Below are 27,299 nucleotides of genomic sequence, written 5' to 3'. Positions count from 1 at the left end.
TGGTGTGAAGAAAGCTCAAAAACCTGAGCCGTATGCAAACTGAACAGACTGAAAGAGAAGAAAAATACACGTATTTGTTAAAGCCTTCTGTAAGCTGATTTGATTCTGCAAGTAAAAACCTGGTAAAAGTTAATTAGACACCTGATTAAAATTAGTAAAAATTGCTAGCAAGCAAAACTGAAATAAATCTTTGCACAAGTATGGAGGCTGTTATTGAACTCTGGGCCTGAATGCCTTCCAGCCTTCTCTGGTATGGCCGAGAAATTTTAAGAGCCACATTTTCCTTTTAAACTAATATTCAAAAGAAAAAATAAAACAGGACTTCCAGAAAAGAATCTCCTGGGAGTTGAATAATGCTTTTCACTGGAGTTTGCTGCAGCAAGTTAGACTGTACTCACTACTGCTGAGAATTAAAGAGGTAATTAGCAGAAAACCAGGGAGAGATGCCTAACCTGTAGTGAACCTGTACAGCTCCAATGCAACCCACAAAGACTGCCCAGGCAAGATGAAGACAGAGTTACGACTTTGCTTTGTATTTTCCTTTGATATACAAATACATGTGTACAAGAGTAAAGCTACGTTTTTAGTAAAATCATATAGCTATACTACCTGACGCAAAATCACACTTGGCTTTAGAGGCCTGGCCCGCACCATAAACCTTATGTATGAGAAGTTAATAATTGATTTGGCTCTGCATTCAAGACAAAGCCTTATTTCTCAGAAGCATCAGCATATGCTGTAAAGGGACTTGAAGTTTATGGGAAAAACATGCATGGCAGAAGCATGCTGTTTTTACCATAAGTGATCTCCTTCAGGAAAAAAGTTCCGCAAAGAAATATCCCCCGAACTTAATAAAAATATAAAGTGCTTATTCCTAGTAAGCCTGAAATTTTTCTGGTGAGATTATCCCATGCAATAAATTTGTCAAGAATTACCCCTTAAAAAATTAACTGGTCTTACTAAGCACCACTAATAATGTATTTTAAATCTAAGACATATATGCAAAAAGAGATTAACTTAGCAAAAGAATTCTGAATTTTGCAGCAAATGATCTTCCTTGCAGATGAACATCCAGAATAATTTCAGTGTAAGTGGACATCAATAACAGAAGACTTCATGGGCACTAAGCAAGAATTTTTCCTTGTTTTTCATAATACTTCTTGGGTAATGAACTTAAGAGCCTGGAATAGAATAAACTACATAGTACTAATGCTAGGAAAACTACTTCTGTTTTATCTAGTTAATGGTAGTAACATTGCTGCAAGTGTGGATGCTGGTCTTTTAATGATAAGAAAGAGTATCTTTGGAATACTTTAATAATTTAAGTGTTCTTCAATTAGTGTCTTCAAAGAGCTCTAAATAAATTTAATAAATTGGGGTAAATCTATTTTAACAGCGAAAATGTTGATGGTCTGTTTTAGCACTGTGTTTGATATTTCTGGGTGTCCTGAGACATTATGAAAAGATTTTAATATTCAGAATCTAAAGAAGTAAATAATTAAGTATAATTCTGCTAGCAGACGAATCCACTATTCACTGGCGCTGAGTCTTCATCATTTTGCATATGGTGTAGTCATTTACAGATGTGCAGAGTCAGTGCAAAACATTACAAAGTTAGAATCAGATTGTTCAAAATCCCTTTATGAAGGTGCACGAAATGTAAGGCCGGAAACTGGAAAGTCATTCCCAGTGTCTTGTGGATCTCCTACTGTTACTGGACTGGATTCTAGTTTTATTCAAGTAAATTCTTCAGATCTGATCCTTTTTACCGTTAATTCACAGTCAAAGATGAGATTTATGGACCTGAACTCACGTGTTCAGCCATGCACAACGTGGTTTCTTTGAAGAAAAGGTAATCACCAGTAAACAGGGGCAGACCCTCAATTAGTCTCCATGGGGTTTTTTTTAGGCGTTTGCTAAAATTCGTATAGCAAGAGCCTGCTCTGTGCATTTTGCTGGACAGAATATGCACAAAAATATTTTCAAACTAAATGCAGCTGGTTCTAATCCTCTGATAATTCAATATACATGCATCCCTAGCTTTAACATGAACCAAGTCATCTGTAAAATCTTAGTTACATTAGAAGACACAAATCTAGTTTTTGACCAGACCCAAGCCAATCAATACGACTTTCTTTCTTTGATCTTTGTATTTTCTGGAATAATGGCAAGAAACCAAACAAAAGCCACCACAAAATCAATCCAAGCCATAATGCAGTCTTAAAACTACTAGGCGCTCTTTTTGATGAGGGGCTTCGTTGCTGGTAGAGTTTCTCCGCTCGCCACATGCATTCCAGTGGTGATTCAAATTCTTCTGCTGAAATGAACTTAGAGGATAAACTGTACTTGCAATCATTTAGCAAGCAGTAGGAATACTAAAAAGGAACCATGAATTTTATCTTAAAAGGCATATATGGCCCTCCTTGCTTTTTTCAGATGAAATCCAGACCAAATTTGTTTAAATAACCAGTATAGACAATACAGGAACTGAAAGCAGGAAGAATGATGAGAAAAAAGAAAATGCAGCCAAGTGCAAGTGCACCAAAAGCATTTTATTCATATTGTATGTTCACATTACGTTCAAACTGTGCTTATTCCATACTCTCACACTCCAGCTATAATGTGGTTTCATTACTATTTACAGATAACAGGTTGTATTTAAAAAACCCCCGAGGTTGATTTATTAAAAGGAAATGAGTTTGCATGACAAATGCCATTTTTTTGTGAAAGTCCCTTTATGCATCATGTAGTTTTCCTCCATTTGTGGGTTGCATATTCTTGAATCAGGATTTTTACTATCCTACACCTATTTAAGTGAGAGCTAGTTGAGTAGGAATGGGCATAAAGCACTGCTGCTAGAGTAGGGTAGTATTTTGATTTTGCTTGGTGCAATTTGATGGACAGATGAGCAGAGTGAGAAACTGGTACCTGCCCACCAACTCCTCCACTTTCCTTGGAGAAAGACAGTAGCACTCGAAATGCCCTTGAGTGATTTTTTTGGCTACCTACAAAAATGATTCAAATACAACTCTTAACTTGCTGCCTGAAGTACACAGCATGTTTTCAGCAGTATTCCTTCTACAAACCTAAACCCATAAGGCATAGAAAACAAGAAAAAGATGACTAACGACTCCAGGTCTGTTAAAGAAAGTCTGCTCCATTCCTCCCATTATCAGACATAATTAATAAGTTCTCCTCCATGTTTTTTTCCCAGTTGCTGCGGTCTTGTATTTTTCTTCCCATTTTATTCGTGTTTACTAGTTTTAATCTACATTTTTTTTGCAGCCCTCAAGATCAGTTACTCTTTTCTACTGATGTGGAACCAGCTAGAATAATTTAAAAGCCCTTCCAAATGCCTGTCATCACAATCAAACTTTTACTGTTTCATTTACCTGAAACCCTGATAAGTCTAAGTAGCAATATTTTCATTTGGACTACTAACTAAGGTCTACTAGTGCCTGATGGTGCTTTTTGCCTTTTCCACTTAGCTGTTATCTTTACAGTTTCCTCATAAACCAGTGGACTGGTTGCTCATCCACTTCTTCCATGTTGGTAAAAGATTTGGGCAGACTCCATCCTTTCATCTAGTCTACTGGTGTGGTATGCCCTGGAAGAATGGGTGGAAATGGTCTTAGCCAGGTATATGGTCAGTACAGATAACCCTTCCGGTACTCCCAGCTCTGAATGATGCTGGAAGGCTGACATAGCTGGGGAGGGATGTGACAAAAAAACATTCAGTGCAGATCTCCTAGGCTTCAGAACATTACCTGAAGCACAAACTATAGTAGCAATCATATTGAAATAAGAAAAATAAGAGAAACAGATCAGTTCCCCCTTTCATATGCTGCCACCTGCCCTCTCCCAGCAAGGTTCTGGTTTGACAGTCTTTGTAGAAAGAACATTTAAATCAGATTTTGATCTCCATAACTTGTTACAGCTGGAACAGCAAAATATAAACGAGCTCACAATGGTTTTCCATATGAAGAAATGCTGGAGACATCTCTAACTCCTTTGAATTGGCAGAGAAAAATAGTATGTATAGCCAATATAGTCTGTCTGGTACATCTTTTATTCAGAAAGAAAATGTCATTCATTATCATGCATACTTCAACCAAGGCATGCAGAGATACAGAAAGACAAAGGAAACCTTTAAAAGGCTTACACAGGAGCAGGAAGAGCACTGTAACTTTGAAATCACTGGGAGACCATAAGAAATCTTCTTGTTTAAATCTGAAACAAGGAACCTTCAGAAAATCACTATCAGTTGTGAACGGGGACTGGAAGAGGCAGTCAACCCAGCAGGGCCATCTGAGCCAAAAAAAATCTTATATCCCACAGTAGAAAAGAACATGGTGAAAGAATTAGCAGAGTAACGAGAAAAATCATTTAGAAATATATGGCTCTGAAGAGGACTGGGTTGCCTGATCCGAAATGTGGTAAAGGAATCTACTGAGCATGAGACATCTGTATAGCCAGCATATAATGTGCAGGAAGAGTAAGAAAAAACTTCACATAAGAATGTCTGTAAAAACAATGGAAGTGGGGAACTTGCTCAAAAAAAAAAAAAAAAAAAGAGACACTATTCATATTGTCACAGGAATGGTTAACTTAAGACATTTTTGCTAAATTTGACTCTGTACTGTCCCAATGCACTTGCTTTCCTCAGCTATGAAGCCCAGAAGGAAACTTGCCCCTCTCACAGTTCAAGCTTTATTTCCTTAAAACATATTATACCTCTGCAGAGGTAGAGCTGCAGAACCTAATGTCAATGACCTGAACTTCCTGTGGAAATCTTAACCTCCAGGGGCTGCTGTTTAAAGGATGAATTCATGAGCACCTGGATATTAAATGAAACTTTTTGTCTTTAATGCCTGTCTCACAACTTCAGCAATATTAGGTTTTGAATGACATTTTTCTTTCTCTTTTGAAAAGCACTGCCTTTGCCTGTGACTCCATTTATTTATCACATGATGCTCAGGCAGCAATTTTCTCCTATCTTGTCTCCGGTCTAATACATTCTCTGCATCCGGCAGTAAACCCTGGGAGCTGTGACGCTGACGTGTGAAGGATTTTGTCTGAGAAGCACGCTTTAGAACGAGAAATGTTCCTATCCACCACTATTATATTTAAAACAAAAGAAAAAGATCGAGTTGCTCTGGGCACTCACCTTTGCCTTCAGCACGATTTCTCAAGCATTATAAACCACATAAAAGGACAAAGGATACTTCAGTGCCAGGCCAGAGAGACTTGAGCCAAGAAATATGTTGCCAGGATGAAGATCACAGATACTGAGATCACATGCCTAAAAGAAAAGGGCATTTCAACTGTCTTATATTTTCATGACCAACTAGAAGAGAAGTTAGCCAAGAAATGATTCAAAGCCTACCCACCAAAGCGAGGAAGGCAAACCCCAGATTTGGATGCACAGTCTCTCTTGCTGCCATCTGCTGTTTTCCTGTGGAAGCATGGAAAATTTCAAATACTACACCATGATTCTTCCCTCTACCTACTGCATTAAGCCTACCTACAATTTGGCATAATTTCATGGACCATGTGGGGAGGTATCATTCATGCCAATTTGTTCACTCCGTGGTTCCAGAAAACACCAACTCCTTCATCTGCAGAATTACTGACAGTAGCTGCTCTTACTGAAGATGCCGCGCTTAGCTCAGCTTTGCTCGTAAGCACTTGCAAGAAAACCAACCTGTGGAAAGGGTAACGCTAGCTGCACACCTGAAATGCTCTGCAGAAGCTGCTCTGTTACCCTTCGGGAGCAGAAGGGCACCGGGATGCTCTGAAGGGCACAGCTCAGAACTGAGGAGCTGCAAAAGTTGTTGTGCGTATTACTACGGTCTGACAAGAAAATTCACGGATGCTGCATGGAAATTGTTCCTGTGCTTAATAAGAAGAGTGTGTGCCAGAAAGCTTTTGGAAGTCATTTTTTATGTGTCTTTGTTTGGCAAGTGCCTGGTAAATTTTGCTCGTTATCTTTAAAAGGAAAACCTGAAGTAGTTCGTGCTGCTATTATTGAATGACTTGCTTTCTCCGAGATATGGGCCATCCTGTGACAGAGGCATCTCATCCTGTGATGTTTTTCTCTTGATGTGAAGGGGCATTGATATTGTGTAGGATTGTACCACGCTTTTTCAATTTTTAAATGCAGTCATATACGCAAAATTAAAGGGAAGCCTTTCATTTTCCCAATTCTTTATTTAAGACCTATAATTTACTAATTTGACCTGAGAAATTTTCCTTTAATTTTGCTGCCTATTTCGGGGGGGGTGGGGGGAGGGTTGACAAGAATTCCCATTTGGGGCAAAGGAAAAAGGTTGTTCACTTCTGCTGAAAAGCAAAGAAAGCAGATTTAATAGGGGAAATAATGTATTCATTCTGGTATATTATATACTTTCTATGAGTAAATTTTAATTGGACGACTTGCATAAATGGAATGTAAATGTGTCTACAGCACAGCATGGGTCTGGTGCTTAAAAGCCCAAGTTCCACTCCTGATGTCATTAATTAGGAACTATAATTTGTAAATGTAGGGTAGGTAAAGGAAATTAAAACAAATGTGCTTTATTAACTTCAGGCACAGGTAAATCTATTCAAAAGTGAGTTTATTCACCCCAGCAACACACTGCATGCCTAAGACAGCCTTATTATGAATAAGTTAATAATTTACTGCCTTTGACTACAGCAAATCTAACTCCCCTGGTTACATCTGTTAGGGACCCACATCCAGGAATCAGGGTGCAAGACAAGTTTGAAGCTTCATCTTTGAGCCTTTACAGATTTGGTCCAAAGAAAGATCAACTATCACTGCCCCCATTACACAATCTGCATAAATTACTTTGAAGGCCCTCTCAAAGCAGGAGATACTCAGCTGAGACGTATGTTTTGATGACCATTAAGAAACCAAGATTAGAATTTTTATTTTCTTGATTGACGGTGATGGTCACAAAGATGCAATCAGATATGTCTTTAGACTTTGCAAGTGATACACGATTTCTGTATGACCCATCCTGCAAATGCAGTAACAGCGTAAGTGTGTCCAAGAGCCTGGCAGAAGCCTCCTTCCTAGATCTACATTTTCTCATGGAGTAGTAAAGTAAATGTCTGCTACTGCAGACATGGAAGATACCAATGCTTAAAAGCTCACTTGCGCACTGCTGGTATACAGAGAGCAGCCTTGCCCTTAATCCAAGTTCTCTCTACATAGACATTATTGCAGGATTATTTTTTAAGGGGAATAGAGTTTCCACTTTCCACGTTATTTCAGTTTAGCCTATGCTGACCTGGTTTTGGTCTTCACTCTCCAGCCTATGGTCTTGCATTAACATCCTTGTTTGTGTTCTCAGTCTGTAAAACGGAGGATGAACCCTGTGCTGCTCGCTGAATTTGGGTGCTAACGTTCTCCTTTCTAAAAGAAAACATCACACACCTGCCCTGCTAGCTAATAACCAGGCAATAGGATGGTTGTCACAGCTTAAAAATGTAGAAATGGAAATGGGAAAGAATCCCAAACTCCCAGAGGGGAAAAGGCCAAACATAAGAGAGAAATTTATTGCTGAGTGTGGCATAGCTGAAAGACAATAAAAGATTCCTTAAACTGGGCATAACAGCAGGACAAAAGAAAAACAAAACCTCCTAAGCCACGTCTGTTCACTTTTATTAGGGGGTCAGCTGCAGACTGCTAGCCTGCTTTAAAATCAACACTTCACAGCAAGAAACTATACAGTAATGTATCACTTCTCTGCAGGCACTTCCTTCCACTGACAAATGGTTCAAGCGGGGTAATAGCTTAAACAGAATTGCACAGAGGGGTGAACGGCACTGACGAAGGATCTATATGAGTGTATGTATTTACAGATACATACACATGCACACAGGCTATTGTGTGGACCAGCTTCTTATTGTGGGTAATGATCTGTATAAAATGCAAAGCTACGGGAGATGTTTTAACAGTCAGGGGAAAAAAAATACAAATTCCGCATGTGACACTAATTTATTCTGTCCCCAAGGGGGATCTCCATAAGCTCGTCAGTCTGAAAATCAGCTCCTCTTCCACCAGTTTTAACACTTACAAGTTAGCACCCCTAGTTAACATCGCTAACCTGCTAGCTTTATCTTTTCCCAATTTTTCTAAGCAAGGAGAACAGAAAAGGGGTTGCTCCGGAGCTCATCATAGTGCTCCCAAGTACAAGCTGAAGCACATTTTTTCCTGAGGCAGAGAATAAACTGCACCCTAATGTAAATGGCTGATACAAAGCCAATGCACCAATTTATGCCTCAACTAAATCCTTGACTTAGCACTTATGTAAGACATTAGACTTTTATAGGGCTTGGACCAAGGTACGAATTTCATGAGGAGCTCACTAATTTGAGAAAACAACTGAGTGTGCTCTTTGGTATGACAAACCAGACCACTTATCCATTGGGGAGAGATGAAGGAAGATAAGATTCTATTTTTCCAGCTTTCTGAAATGTTTTTCAGATTTCCTCATTTAATATAACCTGGATACAAACAAAGTTTCAGAATAAAATTTTTAACCTGCTCTCTAGTTAAAATGCTAAGCCTTTCCCCTCACGAGAAAAGAAAGTATTGTGCACACAGGGTTTCAACTATCTCTGCTCAAATTCTGCCAATTTTCAAATGCTTAGGAATCACACTGAATCTGCTCATTCCCCACCAGGGCTGGTGAATGAATTAGCACTAGAGCTCTGCTATTTTTCTCTTCCTCAGTAGTCACATTTCTAGGAGACTGCCATTTTCTAAATACATTAATGCAATGATGTGAAATTTAGCTTAAGCTAACAGGGTTTTGTAGATTCTACACTTGAACCAAAATGCGCATTTAACGAGGACTCCAGGAAATGATGTAGTTCTTGCCAAGGTTTCACTAATGGCGTGGAATTGCAATTTTGGGATAATCAATACAAAGCAGCAAACTGTAAGCTTGCTTTTTCAGGCAGTGGGTGCTCTGCACTTCCTCAAAATAAAACCATCTCTATTGAGTCTCCATTCTCCTCACAAATCATTAGTATCTTTAAAAAATATTCTTTTTTGTCCTGACTGTCCGTAAACTGTATTTATCCTATTAAATGAAGACATTTCTGAACATTTGGGAACAACTTTGCAAACTGTGATCAAAATCTATTTGCAATAAACTGAAAAACCAAACGTGCAGAAGTAAATTAAAGATCAACTACATACAGCTGCAAAAGTCAACCCTGACCCTTTATGAGTTTTTATGTTTATCAACGATGAAGGAGTAGCATTATAGAAACAAGACCATGATCCATCCTACTACAAAAAAAATCCCCCTAACCAGAGTTTAGCCACTTGAAACCTTTTGGCAAACTTTGATATTTTTATTCTGGAAGACAATTTCTGTTCCTACTTTATACAAAAATGGAGGAAGACCAGGAGACGCTTCGGTACGCCTTAACCTTAGACCTCTAGGAATAATTTACAAAAACTGAGTGAAGCAGGTACACAGCAACATGAAGAAGAGTGGCTTCTAATACATATTATACAGTAGCAGCTAGGCATCTTTATCAAAATTAATGAGGATAGGCGTGGCAGTTAACAAATTCAGCCCCATTTTAAAAACCCTATGTCATATTTTAGTTAAACACATAATTAAAAGCTTTAATGGAAGCTCTCTAGTTCTCCTCAAGTCTCTGGCAATAATCCTAGTGCCTTCCAGCCTATTCAGCATTACAGGTGCTGATTCATGCCCTTGGGTAATTTAGAAGGACTGAACCTTAGGCTGCTTCTGTGGGGAGGCAAAATCCCAGCCCAGAAAGAAAAACTCATGAGACTCTGTTGGAGGTAAGAGGAGTACTCTCTATAAATCAGGAAGGAGTAATTTAATCTTCCTCTAGGTCAGGCATCACTTTTTTTCCCTTACGTCAGTAACCCCTGGGAACTTCTTAAAACTCAAGCCTCAGTTGGGAGAATTTAACAATATCCCATGCCTTACGGCAAGCCAACAAAGTTGTTCCTCTTCAAAACAGGGCACCGTAAATAACCCCACATATCTGTGAAGGAACATCATCTCAAAGGAGCACAGGGAGTGATCCTACACTAATTACACCACCACCACCACCACCAGCTGCGGGGCACAGCTGGCTACAAACACCATCACCTCTTCCCCCCTTCCCAGGTCTGCAGGTGGGAGCAGGGGAGGGGCAGGACCAGGCCTGGGGCTCCCTGGCTGCCCCTTGCCATGCATCCAGGCTCTCGCCACGTCACCCTGAAGAGGTGCACCAGAAAAACTGCAGGAAGGAGAAGATTTCCTTCAGATGTTTCCACTTTGCTCCAGGAAACTCGACACCCGTTTAAGTAACAGGAGACCAGTACTGTGGGAAGCAGATTCCTCTTTCTAATGGGTAAGATGAAGTGGCTCACGGGTTCACACGCCCAACTTCGCACACAAGAATCTCAGCAAATTTCATTTTCAGTTGCTAGTCATTCTTGTTTCCTCAGTGAAAAAATGTTGAAATATAATTTACATTCAAGCCATCAAAGTTATAAACAATTCCCAGGCTGAATGTTGCCAAACTATGTCAATTAAAACAAAACAAAACAAAAGCCAAACAAAGGTATTCTTGCGAGAAGTACCATTCAAAAACCTGTAGTCCAAGGAAAATGTGCCAGAGAAAGGAAACAATGGGGGAAAAATAGCTTATTTCCTTCAAGGGCTGGGCAGAAATCTCTGGAATGTGTGTTGCCTCTGCTGTGTATTTCAGGGTGACCCTTTTCTGTGATTCATCATTTCCCCCTAGTAAGAGGCAGACTCCACGGGTATGCCCGGGCCCTCGACTAGGGCACCTCAGCGTTGCCTGAAGTCTGTAACACCAAAAAGATTTACTGCAGCTGAGGCACCAGCTCACTGCTCACCAGCTACCCTGAGAAGCATAGCTCAGACTTTGCCTACCCCAGCATCGGTCCAGCCGCCTCCTGCATCAGTGGCACTTGCAAAGGGTCCGGCTGCGCTGCAGAGGGAGGGAAGGCTGCAGACAAGAATTTGGATTTCCTAAATTGTGAATCCGTCAAACCGATATAAAATTCCTGCCCTGTGGTACTGCAGTTTTCTTTCTGTATTTACCACCTCTACGTGCAATAAAGCACTGGACGTTTAGCTGATTTGAAAGCTGAGGCGAGATATTCTAAGTTTACTCCAATTCTGACTAATGTAGTCTTTCTTTAGCATCAAAACATAAACTAAAAGGAGACAATCGCCGAACTTGTTAAAACTTTGTAACAACTCTGGTTCATGTTTTTGAATCATTGTCAACTAAGGAACAGAAGTTAAACCCCTTAAAGCACTATACAACTTCTCCCTCCTCCAAGTTAAGGACTAGGTGCTCTACCAGAGGTAAGAGAGCACCTTGTCCTTAGGGTTTGCACCTGGAACAGTTATATTGTTTATCAGTCTGCAGGCGATATTAAGCAATTTGCCAGTACCTGTCTGAAACCTACATAAACAAAAGTCTTTTTTGCTTTGTGTTATTCTCCTCAGCAGCCAAGTGAAATTGTTAAAGACGATATACACGTGCCCAATATGTATTTACCGCAGATTTTTTTGCTAAAGCTCTGCTTGTGTATTGTCTATACCACAATTACCTGTTGTGCACACCAAAAACAAATAAATTAACACTCCAATCAAAACCCCACCTAAATTTAGGTAGCATTCAGAACTTGGCTTAGACTGAAGAAGTCAACATAAGAATTTAAAAGCTGGAGTTTGCCATATTTTAAGTCCTGCATAGTTTTTCCTCTTCAGAAATTCCCAATTAACAAGTCACACAGAAGTAAACTTCCTTGCTTTTTAAAGTCTTTAGTTTTGTTCGTTTCCTTAACTCTGCAATGATAAAGCTTTATTTTTAAAATCTTGGAACCAAAGTTTGAGGTCTCATCAGTAGTTGAGTACCATACTCCTCTCGAGTTTGAGATGAGTATGAAGAACTAGCTTTCTTTGCAGCTCTCTAACTTTTTATGTACTTTTGTGCAAGCTCTGCAGGACCCAGATAATCAAAGGTATTAATTCATGCTCCTGACCAATTTCAGTAGGAACGAAACATCTAGATAAGGATCCATGCTGTCGTCTTCACCTCTGTGCCTCAGTTTCCAGTCTATAAAATAGAGGCAAGGCTTCTTTACTCACAGATCTAAGGATGTTTCCAGTAACTCACTGGTGTGTCTGAAGGATGGTCCTGCTGAGAGCTCAAGGCAGCAGCAGGGCATGCTTTTTGTTTGGTTGGGGATTTTTGCTTGCTTAACAAAACAGCACACCGAAGCACACAAATCCCACCTGAAGAATTTACATAAGGCTCTGCCTCAGGGGGAAGGGGCCCGTTTCTGAAGGAAACTGTCCACAGGCTCTGAATTCCCAGGGTACTTTTCCTAGTGTGAGGAGATTCTTCTCTCCATACTCCCGATGCTTTAAGCATCTTGAAAACCTGGCCTGAGGCAAGTAATAAATGGGAGGTGCGGGCATGGAACTGGAGCTATAGAGTCTTGTTCTTCTTGCTTTTGTTTGTAAAATGAAGCATTTTAAAGGGAATTTTTACTGGGCTGGACTGACTGCAGCACCCACTTACCATAACTTAAAGACCATGGAAGTAGTCTATTAAAGAGCCATTCTACAGCAACAGAGCCCACGAGCAGGTAGGAAGTCTAATGCCTGCTAGTAATTAAGACCAGAACTTGGTGGCTAGTGATGTCCCATTTACACCAGACCGATTGAAAGGCATCTCTTTCGACAAGACTACGGGACGTATGAAGATGGATCATTTACGTAGTTTGCAGGCAGCCACACTCAAATTCATTGCTGCGGCAGCCGTTCAGTAAAATTTGCTGGAAAATCTAGTGGAGGCCAGGTTTTGATGAGAAATTTCAAGGCGTTTTCCTCTAACGTGGGCAAGCATAAACCTCTCGGGTTTATCTTCTGTTGCAGATCAGCAAGATAACCACGCTTTTGCCCGAGTGGGTGGAAGGTGCTGGGGAAATGGGGGCTGCTACCATCAGGTCCGCGCTGCTCTCCAGCACGTTTCTCCCCAGTCCTGTTCAACAACATGCACAGACGGTCATTACAGGACACGGCTGCAAATGCCAGGGACGTGCTTGCGAGGCAATCGTCCATTTCTCTGTGCGACCGCAGAGCTGTCACTCGAGTGCAATAAAGGAAAACACTCAGAGCAAGCCGGGATGTTGCAATGGGTACGGAGCTTTTCCTGACCGAGGAGAAAGCAATGCATCACACAACCTGATGATGTTGCTCAAGGTGTGAAACTCTCTTGGCTGAGAGATTAGACGGTGCGCAGCATGGCTGACTTGAATTTCTGGTTCTACTTTCTGTTCTCCCTTGCCATCGAGCACATGGCTGGAAGCTACAGGAGTCAGCGGCGAGCGTGGCTGGCTGGAAGCGGCGGGAGAGATCGCCTATAGGCAGCTGTAAGAAACATAAGGTCACAGAAGCGACAGTTCCTCTGGCTTAACACGCAGCGAGGAAAAACTTCCCCAACTTCTGAACGAGCCTTCTTCTTAAGGAAACCGCTGTTTGGATTGCTGGGATCGTTCTATTACAACCGCCCAGCGAACACCGCCCGCCCAGCGCCCGACAGCATCAGCTTCCGAGCCTAAACCGAGATGTTTCTCCTGAACGGCTCACCCCGGACAAGGTGCGCCGCCGAAGACCGCCCCCCTCCCGCCCGAGAGCTGCGGTCCGCACCCGCCGTCTCTCCCTCCTGCCGGGCGCCCCTCACGGCCCGCGCTCCCAGCCGGAGCGCTCGCGGCGGCGGCGGGGTGCGCGAGGCGGGCGGCAGCCGCGGGCGGAGGCGGCTCGCGCCTGCCCGCCGGCGGGGGCCCGGGGCCGACCCACCCGCAGGGGAAGCGGCGGCTGCCAGGGCGGGCGGAGTCGGAAGCACGACAGCACGGGGCGCTGGGGCGGCGCTGGCGGCGGCGGGAGGAGCTCGGCACTAGCTGCCGTGCTGGGGTCGCGGCGCAGGGACGGAGCCGGGCAGCGCCGCCGCCGGCCCCGCAGCAGCTAGCAGCAGCAGCAGCAGCAGCAGCAGCAGGAGGAGGAGGAGGAGGAGGAGGAGGAGGAGCCGTCGGAGCCGCCTCCCGCCGCCGCCGCCGAGCGCGGGGAGCCGCCGGAGCCGCTGCCCCGGGCGGCTCATGAGCGCCGGGCTGCGGCGCCGCCGCTGCCTGCCGCCGCGCCGCGGGTGAATGAACCTGTCCCGGCCGGCGACGGCGGCTTCGCCTCGGGCTGCGGTACCGGCCTCCCCCCCCTCAAAATGGACGGTTTCGCCGGGAGTTTGGGTGAGCGGCGGCGGGAAGCGTGAGGGAGAGGGCGGGACGGGACGCGACGGGAGGGACGGGGCAAGCGTGCCGGCAGCCGCTGGCCAGCCCGCGGGGCCGGGGTCGCGCACCTGCGGCCGGTGGGGGTGCCGGTCCTGCCGCCGGCTGGGGCTGGGGCTGGGGCCGGGGCTGGGCTGCGCCGCGCCGCGGGGGCTGCGCGGGGCCGGGCGGGCGGCGGGCACCGGCCCGGCGGCGGTGGCGGTGGCGGTGGCAGCCGGGCCGGTGCAAACACCGCCCGTGCCGCGGCGGACGGGGAGGGGAGGGGATGCCAGCGCGAAATCTGGTCAGCTTCAAACCATCTGTTGCGAGAGCTCCGGCTGCACTTGCCTCCTTTGTTCTTCCCTCGCCGTGGGCTTGCGCTTCCCCGGAGTTAGTTGCTTGGGTTTGGGCTGTTGGTGTTTTCTTGTTTGGCTGGGTTTGGTTTGGTTGTTTGGGGTTTTTTTTTTTTGTGTGTGTGTGTGTGTGTGGTTTGTTTTTTTTTTTTTTTCAATATTATTATTTTGCTCCGGGGGTGGGAGAGACTCCCGGGCGGGCCTGGGTGTCGCAGCGGGAGCCCCGGGAAGCCCCGCTGCCCCGGGAAGCCCCGCTGCCCCGGGAGGCGCCGCTGCCCCGGGAGGCCGTGGGCCAGCTCGCCCCGTGGCCTGGCGCAGCTCGGCCCCGCCGTGCTCGCTCGCGCCCCTTAAAAGTTGACCGCGGCGATGTCAGGCAGGGGCGGGGGAGTCGGCGCCTTCCCGGTGGCCGCGCATCCCTCCGTTTGCCCGAGGAGTCCTCCCGGCTCCCCGGGCGTCAGGTTCCTCTGCCGGGAGCTGTGGCGGGAGCGAAAACATGTACTGTTTTCACCGTTCGTTTGTCCAGATGTTCCCAGAAAACTGATAGGCTGCGTTCTCCTCAGTTTTGTTAAGGCTGCGGCAAACTGTCCTTGGTTTCTTCAAGAAAAAATACTTCACCAGCCCACTTTCCGAATGATTCGGAGGACGGATTGTATGTCACATGAAGTCGTCCTGATTAAAAGTGCGAAGTGAAAATAGATCCGAGCGTAAGAATTACAAAGCCTGTACGTCGCTATGCATTTGCCGCAAATCATAAGCGTAACGTGGGTCTGACCGTTCACTTCGCGGTGACGTTACGTGTGGTGCCTACCTGCCGCTCTCTTGTACGCCTTCTGTTTGCTTTCAGGGCTGCTGCATCCGTGGCAGGCATTTCGTGATCAAACTCGCTCCGTCTTTTGTAGAAGAATAAATCTGTGCCTCTAAAAATTAGATTAATTTATTTTTATAGAACTCCTGAGAAATATGTAATAATAGTGAATAGTTCTCAATTTTCTGGAAAAATTGACTCATTTAAATACTTCTGAGTGTGATCCTAACCTTTCAGGTTTTTGAAATGTCAACTCCAGCATTTTGGGCACCTGTCCAAACCAAACTGGTGCACCGTAATTAACAGAACGCTTTGGGAGTTTGGCTCTTTGCCTGATATACTCTCCTTGCTCAAGTAACTTCTGTGGTCATTTTATATCCGAAGATCAAAAAGTGACACACGGAGGAGTTGTACGGGTTCTGTTCCTGGTTTTCAGAGGGAAGATTATGCCTGTGGGTGACATATGCAAATGTGCCACTGTTAATATTTATGAACCTCTTTACCCAGCAGTGGAACTGATCACCATATCAAAGGGCACCGATACTGCTTTTAACTCATGGAGTGTTGGCCCTGCTGAGGTCGATATTTAGAAATAACTGTTTTCTCTTGGAAGTGGGGAAAACCCCAATTATTTTGAAATAATAAAGCATCATTTTCCTGCTCGGAGGTTGCTCGCTGAGTAATGGCGCGGGCTGGTTGGGTGGCCCAGTATCTTGCGCTGGAGCAGTGGTGATGGGCTCTTCAGAGCATCCCGCTTGCCATGTTAAGGGAGGCTCCATCTGGACCTTTAATTTGTTTCCCTGTTTGGTCAGGAAGATGCTGATGTGATTTTATTAGAATTTAATGAGGATTAAGCTCAGCTCAACCTCTTAAATGTGTATCATGATATTCACTGTTAGTTGGCCTTTGATTTTGCTTTTATGGCAAGCACTGATGCACAGTGGTTTTCTGGGCTTGGGCTGAGGAGAGGGCATTCCCAGAATCTCCAGCTTTGAAGTATGAACTTTATGTGACTTCTTCTTGTTTTCAGGTTTGAATCATGCTGCTTAGTCCTCTTCTGTATTTATAATCACTTGCTGGTTCTAGCTGCTAACAAGCATGTAGCATTCACAAAGACGTGTGAATTGTTCTGAGATTTTTCTTTTAAACATGTCTAATTAAAATCTAATGGCTTGAATTTAATTAGCTGTCTGCTAAATGTCTTTTAGGAAGGCCATAAATTAATGTAATTTAGAATGAAATGTAAAAATTAATTAAAATTATTGTTGGCAAAACTGTGCTATCTATGTATGTGCGTGCTCAACCAGTCAAGCGAGCTCATTAGAGAGCAAGTTGTCCTTTTAATGTGTCCTGTCATTATCTGGAAGGCAAAATGTTATTACAGATTATGCCCTCCAGCACAGGCAGAAATACCTTCTTACATGTCTCTTGCAGTTGAAAATACTTTACGCAGCTGTTTTCTTTTGGCTTCCACATTGAAATTTTTATGAGAATAAACGATGAAAGAAACCATTTTATATGTAATTTAGAAAATTGTTTTGATTATTGGTTTAGTAAATGCTTATGTAGCAGTACTTAAGAATATACAATTACTGTTTACAGTAAAAAAAAAAAAAAAAAGTATTATGAGTTAACTTGCACAGCCGAAATAGGTATTGATTTACTCTTTTGATAAAACACTGAGTTATTTCACATTTGCTGGGACTTCAGTACCTTCTGAATATCACCAGTAGCAAAGCGGTTATTGTCTCAGGTAGGACAGTCATACCTTACATTTGAGCATGTCCAACATGACGGTCGTCAGAGGGCTCAATGGATTTTGGCCATCTGCTTTTTCAGATGCATCCCTCGAAGTGAAGGAATGTGCTTCTGAACGGGAACAAGAAGTCCAGAAACTTGGACCGAGTGCCTGGGCTCCTGCCTTGCGCCCTTGCCGAGACAGGAGCACAGCATGGGTGTCTGGCTCTGGCTCTGCCAAGTTCCCTCCTGTCTTAGGGTCCTGATCAAAACAACTTGAAGATGGCATCTTCAGGGAAAAGAAAGCACTGTTAATTCCACCAAAAGAATCAAGCAGAGAGTTCTACCAAAAAAAAAAAAAAAAAAAAAGGGGGGGGGGGGGGGCAAACAAACCAGAAAGTTGATGTGGGAAATAGTACAGCCAAGCCTGTCGGCAAGGCTCGCCGTGCTTTACCCCCCCTCTCCTCTTCGTGCTGCGCTGCTGCCCTGCATCTCTTGCACCTTCACGCTAGTGCCTGTGAGCCTGCGGTGAACTGGTTCAGAGGTGCCCATCAGAGGGCTGCAGGACTGTAGAAGGCAGACAGTTTTGCCAACAGTAATTCTGATTTTTACATATCATCGTGGATGATGTTCTGCTCGCCCCAGCTGTTTTGGCAGGTTTTTGCCCAGATTGGCTTGTTGGAGGGTAGGAGAAGCGTGACAGGTGGTAGGAGCCCTCAGCTGGGGGTAGGTGGGACGTGGTGGCACTTGTGCGTTGTTGGCAGCTCTCGGGTTGGCTCTGCTCTATTTTGAACCTGCTGCAGTGTGGAGGGTGATGCCTTTCTTGGGCGTAAAATGCAACTTTCTGGTGCAGCTAATGTCCACCTTCAGCTGAAAGGTGTCTCAGAGTGCTGCCTTAATATGAAGCATTTGTCACCCTGTCACTTCTCTGGGGCACCTCTTAAGCTGTTCATTTATCTTCCTTTCTGTAAGGTTAATTGGCTAAAGTACGAGATCTACTAGATCTAGGCTTGTGAAGAGTAAGCCCTGACTGGCTGCCTGGGGCTGGTGAGGGTGCTCTTTGGTGGACAGTTTTCCATTGTTTTTAGCTGTTGCATTGTTTTCCCTTCTGAGAAAGCTTCTGCTAATTGAGCGCTGTAACAATAACTCATTGTAAACAAAGATATGGAAGCATTCATCAGATTATGTTAAAAAAATGACTACCGCTGTTTCCAAGTTTGTCACCAACTTATGGTATGGTATGATAACAACACGGTGTAAGGCATTTCAGTAGGACTCTCTCCAGCGATGAGGTCTGTGGCAGAATAGTAACTCTTAAAAATAAGAAGTCTCAACTTCTGAATTCTAAGCGTGGTTTTTGTGCAGCTGTGCAGGATGCCCTGAAGCTTAGAAGTAGTCTTTACTGAAAAATTCTCTATGATTGAAAATATTTTCACAGAGAAATTAAAGTCAATCTTCTCTTGAAGTCTCAGGCAAGCAGAATAATTTAGGATTTTTTTTAAAGAAAAGAGTAGTTGAGCTTATGCATTTTTTTCAGACACATAGAAGGCAAAGGAGAGCTGGCATGACTAAGTGGAGACCAACGTTTTGCTCTGCTGTTGTTATTGGAGAGAGAGCTGGAGAAATGAGAGATTATTTTTTTCATTTTATGTAGGATCTACTATTGTTCTGTCACTCTATATATTCTGCTACCAACTGCAGTATATGTGCTAACTATTCGCTGGAGGGGTGGCATGGTTCCTCATTTTTTTCCCCCATTTCTCTTACTGGGTATCGTATAAAAGTTGTTGGAAAACATTCCTGTTTCATAGGTGTGTCAAGTCTGGTTCGGGTAGCTACTGAGGCAGTGTTATGAGTAGGTGCTCTTCTCTGCATTGGAAGAGTCAACAGTGTCTGCTGAACCTGTGGCTTTGCTAAAACCCAGTAAGTCGTCTTCTCTAAAGCCCCCAGTGATGTGCAGGCAGGAATGCTGGAGGGGTCAGGAGAGCTCAAGCAGAGAGGATCTTGTGGTCACCAGTGCTCTGAGCCTGGGGAGCGCGTGTGCATCATGATTCATCTCTAGCTGGGTTCAGTACCAAGAAAAATGAGCGTGTGGAATGACTAGCTACAGCAAGTTGGGGTATTTGTCATTTATTTGGGCTAGAATATGAAGTTTTATGGTTGCCCGTCTAGACTGCAAAAGTGGCCGTGGTGCAGCAGTGCAGTTGCTCATAGCGACAGCAAGTTCAGCTTAATTCGCAGGGCTCTGTTTGTGGGATTGCTGTGTGCTATTGTCAGCGTGCTAGTCTTCTTAAAAATAAAAACTTTGGCAGGACATCAGTCTATCCTGCCTGAGAAGGATGGCCTTGGTTGGTGCCAGGGGTGATTAAACTATAGCAGTGAGGAGAGGCTGTTTGCTTTAGAAACTCAGTGGTGGCCCACCTTTTGCTAAAAGGGTCTTTAGTTAATGGGCAGCGAGGAGGAACCCTTTGCTCTCTAGCCAGCTGAGAAGCAAAGGATCGTGTGTTTAAAAAACAATCCTTTTTTTGCACAGAGCAATTGGCAATATTTGGCCGGGTTGTGAGTAACACTCTTTCTTTTAAAAACAAAAAAAGAAACAGAATCCCAAACACAGGAGTGCCTATTAGAAAGACTGTTCTCTCTCCTTTAGAAAGGCTTTTAATGCTTGGGATGCTGAGAAGAATTTTTGGCCTCACACTGTGTTTTTCATACTCTTTAATGGAATATTTTTGATATGGGAAGTATAGTTATCTGACAGGATTTTCTGTTGCCTGAAGAACCTGCTCTGAAGGGATTTTTTTTTTCTGTGCTTTATATCATGAGGTATGCAAGAGGGGAAAAAATTGGTCAAGAACAGTGCTCTTACAAATCCTCTGAAACATCGTTTTGTTTTGTAAGCAGCATGATGTTGCTAATTATGCTGTTAGTAATGTACAGGGAGATCTGTATGTCAGTCCTTGCTCTTCAGAGCAGCTCTTTCCCTTCTTGGTGTGGTTTCTATCATTTATTGAGGTTTATTTTCCCCTTCTCTCTTTAGGTCCTTGCTAAATCTAATCCTTAATGAATGCAATTTTAAGGCCAAGAATGTTGTTCCTGTTTTACCCACACATAATGTAATACGGAAGGGTGTTAGAGGGTAATTAATGTTATAGCACATGGCATGTGTGATGACAGTGCAAGTCTCTCTGCTCTTGCTGGTGTTGTGCATTTCTAGTAGGGACACTCTGTTTAGGAGATGAGAATCACCCGATAAACAACTTTTTATAAGCTTCACTAACTTCCTTTTCAAGAAATCTTTCTACAGTTACTTAGGAGCTCAGGTGGAGCTGCTGCTTGCCTCGTTTTTCCTCTGTAAACAAGTGAGCACAGGCACCAACAGTTTAAAGAGGAATTGTTTGCCTTTTTTCCTTTCATCTGCTTGTTTAAATGGATGCAGAATGTTGGTTTTCTAGGCTTTTCTTTCATCGGGTGCTGAAGAATGGATACCTGCAAACACCACGTGGTGATGTGCAAGCTCTTCTGAGAGTTTTGAGTCATCTTTAGGAAACACACATACGTGCACTCAGATTTAAAAAGGCTGTGTTCCTGGAGAAGCTTGCCATCTGAGCTGATAATTCAGACAGTCAGTGGAAGTAAACGGGTGGTGCTGCTGGAGGGGTGGGATGTGAAGAGAGACACCAGAGACATTAAAGGCCTTAGTTTATTGCTAAATCTTGGAACGTACAAAATGTTTTTCTCTTCTGCTTTTGTCCCCCCTTTTTTTTTCTTCCTGGTTTTTGGTTTGGTTTTTTTTTTTTTTTTTCTTCCTCTTTCCCGCTCCCCTTTACTTCTTTTATTTAATTTTTTTTCTTTTTGCTCCATGTTTTAAGTATTTATGCTACATACCATCAGTGAGTACAGTATTCTTAAGCTTTCTGCCCTAAGACTTTATACTGGTTTTTTTAAATTAGTTTTTTGATTGTTTTGCCGCTCAGTGGGTTGCCTCTTCTGCTCACCCTCAATAGTTTCAGCCTAACTTGTTTACTAAATATAGCTGTGTCTTGATGTTAACTGCTGGTTTCCCAACTGCTCTCCTGACTTTTTTTAATGTCTGTACTGCTCTACTTTGCATGACAGTGCTGTTCATTGGGAAGGACAATGTTCTTTTAGCACGTGTTGGAGAATCCAGTTTCTTTCTTTGGTTGTTGGTCTACACTGCCTTTCTGCCCCATCTAATGATGTAGATTGCATGCTCTTGCAGGTTTTAGGCAAGATACTTTTGATTGCAAATCTGTCTTACTGTAGAAGTAAGCTTACTTTTTGTATTTAAATACATTTTCTTTAGCTTTCTGGAGCTGCTTGTACATGTGAATGACATGCATAATAGAAGTGAAGTGGAAAAGGCAAGAGACAACCAACATAGCTATGCTCTATAAACAGTTATGATATATTTTGGAGAGGTACAACTAGCTTGGATTTCAGATGTTGTCTTAAATTAAATACTCACTGTTCTCTCTCACCTGATTTTTCTCTTCCTTCACTGAAACTCAGCTTGTAGCTGTGAATGCAATGCTCCAGCCTGGAGTTGGTTCCCACTTCTCCTGCCAGTTTCCTTGGGCTTAAAAAAAAAGGGGAGGGGGGGCTGAAACCAAACTGGTTTATGTTTGAATGTATTTTGGATTTGTGTAAACAGTTTTTAATGCATCAAGCTAAATTGGCAGGCTTTCATAATCCTCTGGGAAAATTGGGAGTTTGAAACCCAGTGGATAAGTTAAAGTCAGAAATGCTTCTAAGCCCCAGATTTGGCTCCCTAAAGGGACGCTGTAAATTAGTTAGGCCTAGAAACGTGGTTTAGTTAAAGTAAATGAAAATGCTTTTTCATGAGAACTTTATAATTTTAAAGACAAAGGGTTGGATTTCTTTATTCTGAGTTGAGGACACAAAAGCAAGAAAATGACTATTAACAAGAGAAATTTATATTTGCTGTCCAAACACAACAGTTAATGATTTCACCACTTTTTATGGTTTTTAATGAAATTATGACATAAGGGTAATAGAAATTGTTTTAAAATGCTTAATTTCAGTCAGCGGCTGAGGTAAGCAACCCCTCACGTGCGTAACTAAATTAACAATCCCAAATATACGTAAAATGAATGGTAGAAGTATTAGTTTGCTTATGGTTTACTCTGTTACATTTTTTTTCCTCTATGGAGAGCAAAAGAAAAACATTGCTTTTACATCAGGGTTCTGACAAGCTTTGTGCCCATCGCTGTGCAAAAACAACAGCAGTAGGGTGGGCTCCAGTTTATTTCCTTCCCCCTTATTCATGGTCACAAGCAGACCATGCCATTTTCTTGAGAGGTTTCCTGTTGTGTGCATTATATGGATCTTTAATTAATTAGACCTCTGAATTTCGTTGGCAAGCAGAATAAAGCCCAGTCTTGCAGGTTCAGTTTTTGAGGATGGACGTCACCTCCCTAAACTAATTGGGTTTTTTTCCAGACTTTTATTATACATCTTACAGTACCTCTGGCTTTTATAACTAATAAACTTTGGATTGGCTTTGAATTGTAGATGTAATCCTTTAGGTAGGGCATGGCTGACCAAATTCCTTTCCAGGAGCAGTAGGTATTGAAACCTGACCACGTGGAATGGAAGGAAAAGTGTTGCTGTTAGAGATTTTCTCACACGTCTGGTTTGATGTAGCTGTGGTGAAACCGTGCTTTGAGTCGGAGCAGTTCTGAGATGACCGCTGCACACCTACATCTGGGCTGCTCTGGGAGCAGCATCCACTTCAGATGTGTTAACATGCACTACAGCTGTTGGGGTTTGGGGCTTTTTGGATGCGATTTGATTGAATGGAGTTTCAGGAGAGCATTCCTGAAAATGCGCTTCTCGGTGCTTCCGAAGAGAGGTGTGAAAAGGAGGAACCTTCAGCAGTAGGGACTGTAAATGAACCTCTTTCAGCTGCAGGATTCAGAGACATGGCAATACTCAACGTCTGCATAGTATCGCTTAGCTTTTTTTAAACAAGAACTCTAACAAGGAGAAAAGTACAGCTTTGTTTAGCTATGAAATTCTGCATTGACCTGCTATCGCCTCCTCTCCCAACATGTACTGTGCGAACGCCATCAGAGAGTTCTAGCAGGAAATCAGTGGTTTGTGTGCCTGTAATGCTTGCTTTCTGACCTCTAAACGTGTCTGTTAAAGTCATGAGGTCAAGGGGGCAATAACAAACAGTCCAAACTCTTTGGTGTTTGGTTCCCCCCTCCCCCCCGCCCCCCCATAGGATAAGTATGAAAGAGCTCCAAGTTCCCATTGACAGGTTTGTGATAGCTGTAATAAGCACTGCTTTGAGATGGTTTTAGACTTGCGTGCATTGGGATTGGTGATGGGGAGGATTTCTGCGTGTCTATTTTCTAAACACTTAACGTGTGGGATGGCATTTTGCTATGAAAATGATACGACATATTTAAGAAAGATGACTTGTTGGCAGTCCCGCTGTCCCGGTTTGGATTTTTAGCTGTATTTTCTATAATCTGTGACCATCGTATTTCCTGAAAGATGCTCAGAGGGGTGAAGGGTTGGTTAGCACGGATAAGGCAGCTGTTAGGCTGTGACCATACTAACAGTCTGCTTGTTCTTTGCCTGCCACAATTCTTGGACTGAATCCTCATTAGAGGAGTGAATGTATAATTTCTGTGAATATCCAAGTTGCTTTTGGAGGTATATATGGTGAAATGCTTAGGAGCTTGATTTCTTTGAGTTTATTCTTTACACTGAAGAACCAGAGTAATAAGGCCATTTATTTAGCCAGTGTAGACTTGATGGTGGTATTCTTGATGTAAATGCGATTTTTTTTTTTTTTAAGTATTATTTTTCTGAATTTAAAATGTGTTAGTCAGGGGAGATGCTGTTTCTATCTGTTAACATTTTTATTTTAAATGGTTTTAACTTATTTTTAATAGGCTGGATCTGCAAAAACTATTGTAGCTTGGGCAAGTGTTTAGCCTGAAGCTAAGAAATAGCTGAAATCTTGTTCTGAATTTGGTACGTGTGTTTGTTTTCCAGGAAAAGCTTCCTGGAGGATACATGCCTTTTCTGCAGCATCCCTCCCAGGTTGTTTTCCTTTTGTTTCTCACCCCATACCAGAAATCATTGTAGCTGACGTGGCTGAGGACTCAGTTCTGACAGGCAAGGCTAGAGGGAATAGGAACTGCGCAAAGATACCATATGGGTGCAGGATTTATGGTGAAATGTGGTAGACTGAAGGTGCAGTGTGCCCAGTGGTGATGAGGACAGATCCAGTAAGGCAGGGTAATAATAGGTATTTATATAATTCCTTGTGACTTCAAGTTCTGCATAACAGCATGATATTCCTTAATTCTACAACTAAACTTGTGTTTCCTGACTTCAGTAAGCTAACAGAACAGAGTTCTCCAATTTGTACTGAGTTTTTTTGTTTGGTTCCCCCTCCCCCCAGGTATTTAGCCTTGATTTAGACTTCTTGTTTCAGTTGTTTGATTTTTAAAATCCTATGACTATTCATGTATTATTGATATAGTGAAGTTAATGGAAGCTATAGCTATGAAGTGTTTAGTGGCTCTATAAACAAAGAGGAAGGCGATTTGAGATATTTTCAGTGTAGCTTTAAAAAAGAAATTGCTTATTTTCCTGTTAAACATAGAGGAAAATGGGTACTGGGCATAGTAGTAGAAAACCGTAAGCAATTTAGATTCTTGGAAAAATTGTGTATTTTTTTCTGAACACTTGCTCTGGCTTACTAGTGTTTCATTAGAAATGATGCTCCAGTATGGTGCTATTCCTGTGCTGTTTGCTAGTACAGCTAACCTGAGGGGTCAGGTACAGGCATTAAATAGGTGTGTATCCATATCCATTACTGCTCGTGTGCCTCGTCAGTTCTGGAGGTGAACGTGCTCACTAAGTGGGACTGCTGCAGCTGGGTGACTGGGATGCTCTGTGGATCGCAAGGTAAGGAATGTCAGCGGTGTGCCTTTTCCAGAGGACTGCAGTACCATGGAGGAAAGCAGATACAGTAATGAATCATCTCAGATGTCTTGTGTGCAAGAGAGTTGGGATCTGCTGCGTCAGGAGCTCTGTCCTCATCCCATGGTGGGTTTGGGAGGAAACGACTGCTGACCCCCAAGTGCAGTAGAGCCTCAGGTGGTACATCTCCAAAACCTGCCCAGCACATTAGTCAGTAATTGTATTAGAAATTGATTTACATTTTTATGATTTGATTCAAAAACTTTCAAAGTGCAGAGACTGTGTAAGATTAACATCAGGCCTCAAGCTTTTCCATGCTAGCTTTTCTTCAGATGCAAAGAAAATAGGTCTAAGCTTGCAATCTGCAGATTTATAAACTCTGATGTTTAGAACAACTGCAGCCAAGAACTGAAAAACAGTCCACCTTTATTCATGATGTGGAAAAATATATACTAGAAGTTACTGTTTAACTGTAGAATGGTTTGGGTTGGAAGGGACCTTAAAGATCATTTAGTTCCAACCCCCCTGCCATGGGCAGGGACACCTTCCATGAGACGCGGTTGCTCAAAGCCTCATCCAATGACAAATTCAATTCTAAAACAGACTTCCATTTTTCGTTTTTAGATGCCACACCTGTAGATGTTAATAGTTGTTAGTTATTTAAGTAATGTTGCAGATGCAAGCTTTTGTTTTAAGATGCATTGTGTGGAAAGTACCTATTTGTAGTTGATAGCAGCGCAAATATACCCAATGAGCTGTTTAAATACTTCAGTGTAACAAAAGTCTTACTGATTATATGTGCTAGCATTGGAGAGAGGAAGTGGGAAAGATACTGGTGCGGGTTAAGGGAGTTAAATATTCCAGGTAATCTGCAGCAATTACTTCTTTAGAATTTTAGGTACATAGAGCGTATTGCACAGGAGGGAAAAGAACCCTCCTGTCCCTGTCTTTTCAGCATGACAACTTAATACATTTAGATTTGATATTTGCAAGAATCCTACCTGTAAGAGGGGATAGCTTTTGTTATGCTGTTGCATGCCCTTCTGGGCTTGTAGGCCAAACAGCTTTGTCACTGTGGGTCTTGCAGTTATTTGGGGTTTGGTCTGTACATCTTTTTGAAGATAACTTTGATGTATGGTTCTACTTTTCACTCTGTTGGTTTTGAAGCAGAGAAATGGGATCCCATGCTTTGGTGCATCCTGCTAAAAGTTCTATTTAAAAAATATTTCCAACCTAAATCCTCGCCCTCCTTGGCTTTTTTTGTTTCTTTTTCTGTGCCAGGCCAGCAATGCTTTATTTGATATCAACATGCTATTTTCCGCTTACCTGATTTTGTGGGCTCTTTTGCAGTAAAACCGCTGGCCCTTTCCTCAAGTGAGAGCTCGGGGCTGTGGTCCAGGTGGTGTGTTGCTTTGTGCCTTGGTGAGAACCTGATTTCCAGCCCTGAGAGAGGCAGAGTGGAGGCTGGCTCAAGTTTGTAGAAGATGCTGTGACCCTTCTTCTGCAGCGGAACCCACAAAAGGCGCTTGCGAACCTTTAAGAAGTGCTGAGGATGCTGGCAGAACCCCTGTACGTTCAGGGTCTGTTCTGTGTAAATGTATTACCAAGGTAGCTTTGGTGCAAAGGTATTCAAGCTGTGGGCATCAGGTTGGCAATCGTTATCAATCTCTGATCTCTGTGTACTGCAGAATGGTTTCTTTTGGGTTAAATATCCTGGTGTGCATTAGCAAACACAGAAAATATAGTTTGCTTGGAGGAACCTTATGTTGCTTTTACTTCGGGGTAAATTGTAAGTGAGTTGTATGGTATTGGGCAGGACTTCATCTGACATCCTATTTTCTGAACTGGGATGAGAGACAGCTTTTTTTCTATCTAGTCATCTGCGTTTTGAACAGATTTTTCATCATTCATTTTGTACGTGTGTGCCAAGCTTGTGGTTCTGCTACAAAAAAGTTTATGTGTGTATTGTGCTCTGCTCTTAAAGGAATACGGGGTTGGGGGAGTATTTAATTTGAATTCTAGTAGTCAAACGTTGAAGTGGTCATCTGTCTGAACCATGAAGAGTGTAAGC

General features: G+C 42.9%; 1 protein-coding gene across 1 annotated transcript in view; it reads left to right on the top strand.

The window, feature by feature from the left end:
- Window positions 1-14,062: 14,062 nt before the first annotated feature.
- EML4 (EMAP like 4) overlaps window positions 14,063-27,299 on the top strand; it is a 169,913-nt gene continuing 156,676 nt past the window's right edge. The window contains exon 1 of the mRNA XM_049834010.1: window positions 14,063-14,329. Coding sequence (XP_049689967.1) covers window positions 14,305-14,329 — 25 coding nt within the window. The 5' untranslated portion in view covers window positions 14,063-14,304. The remainder of the gene's footprint in view (window positions 14,330-27,299) is intronic.

This window comes from Accipiter gentilis, chromosome 30 (assembly GCF_929443795.1).
Source record: "Accipiter gentilis chromosome 30, bAccGen1.1, whole genome shotgun sequence".
NCBI classification, from domain to species: Eukaryota; Metazoa; Chordata; class Aves; order Accipitriformes; family Accipitridae; genus Astur; species Astur gentilis.
This window is presented reverse-complemented; position numbering and strand designations above follow the sequence as displayed.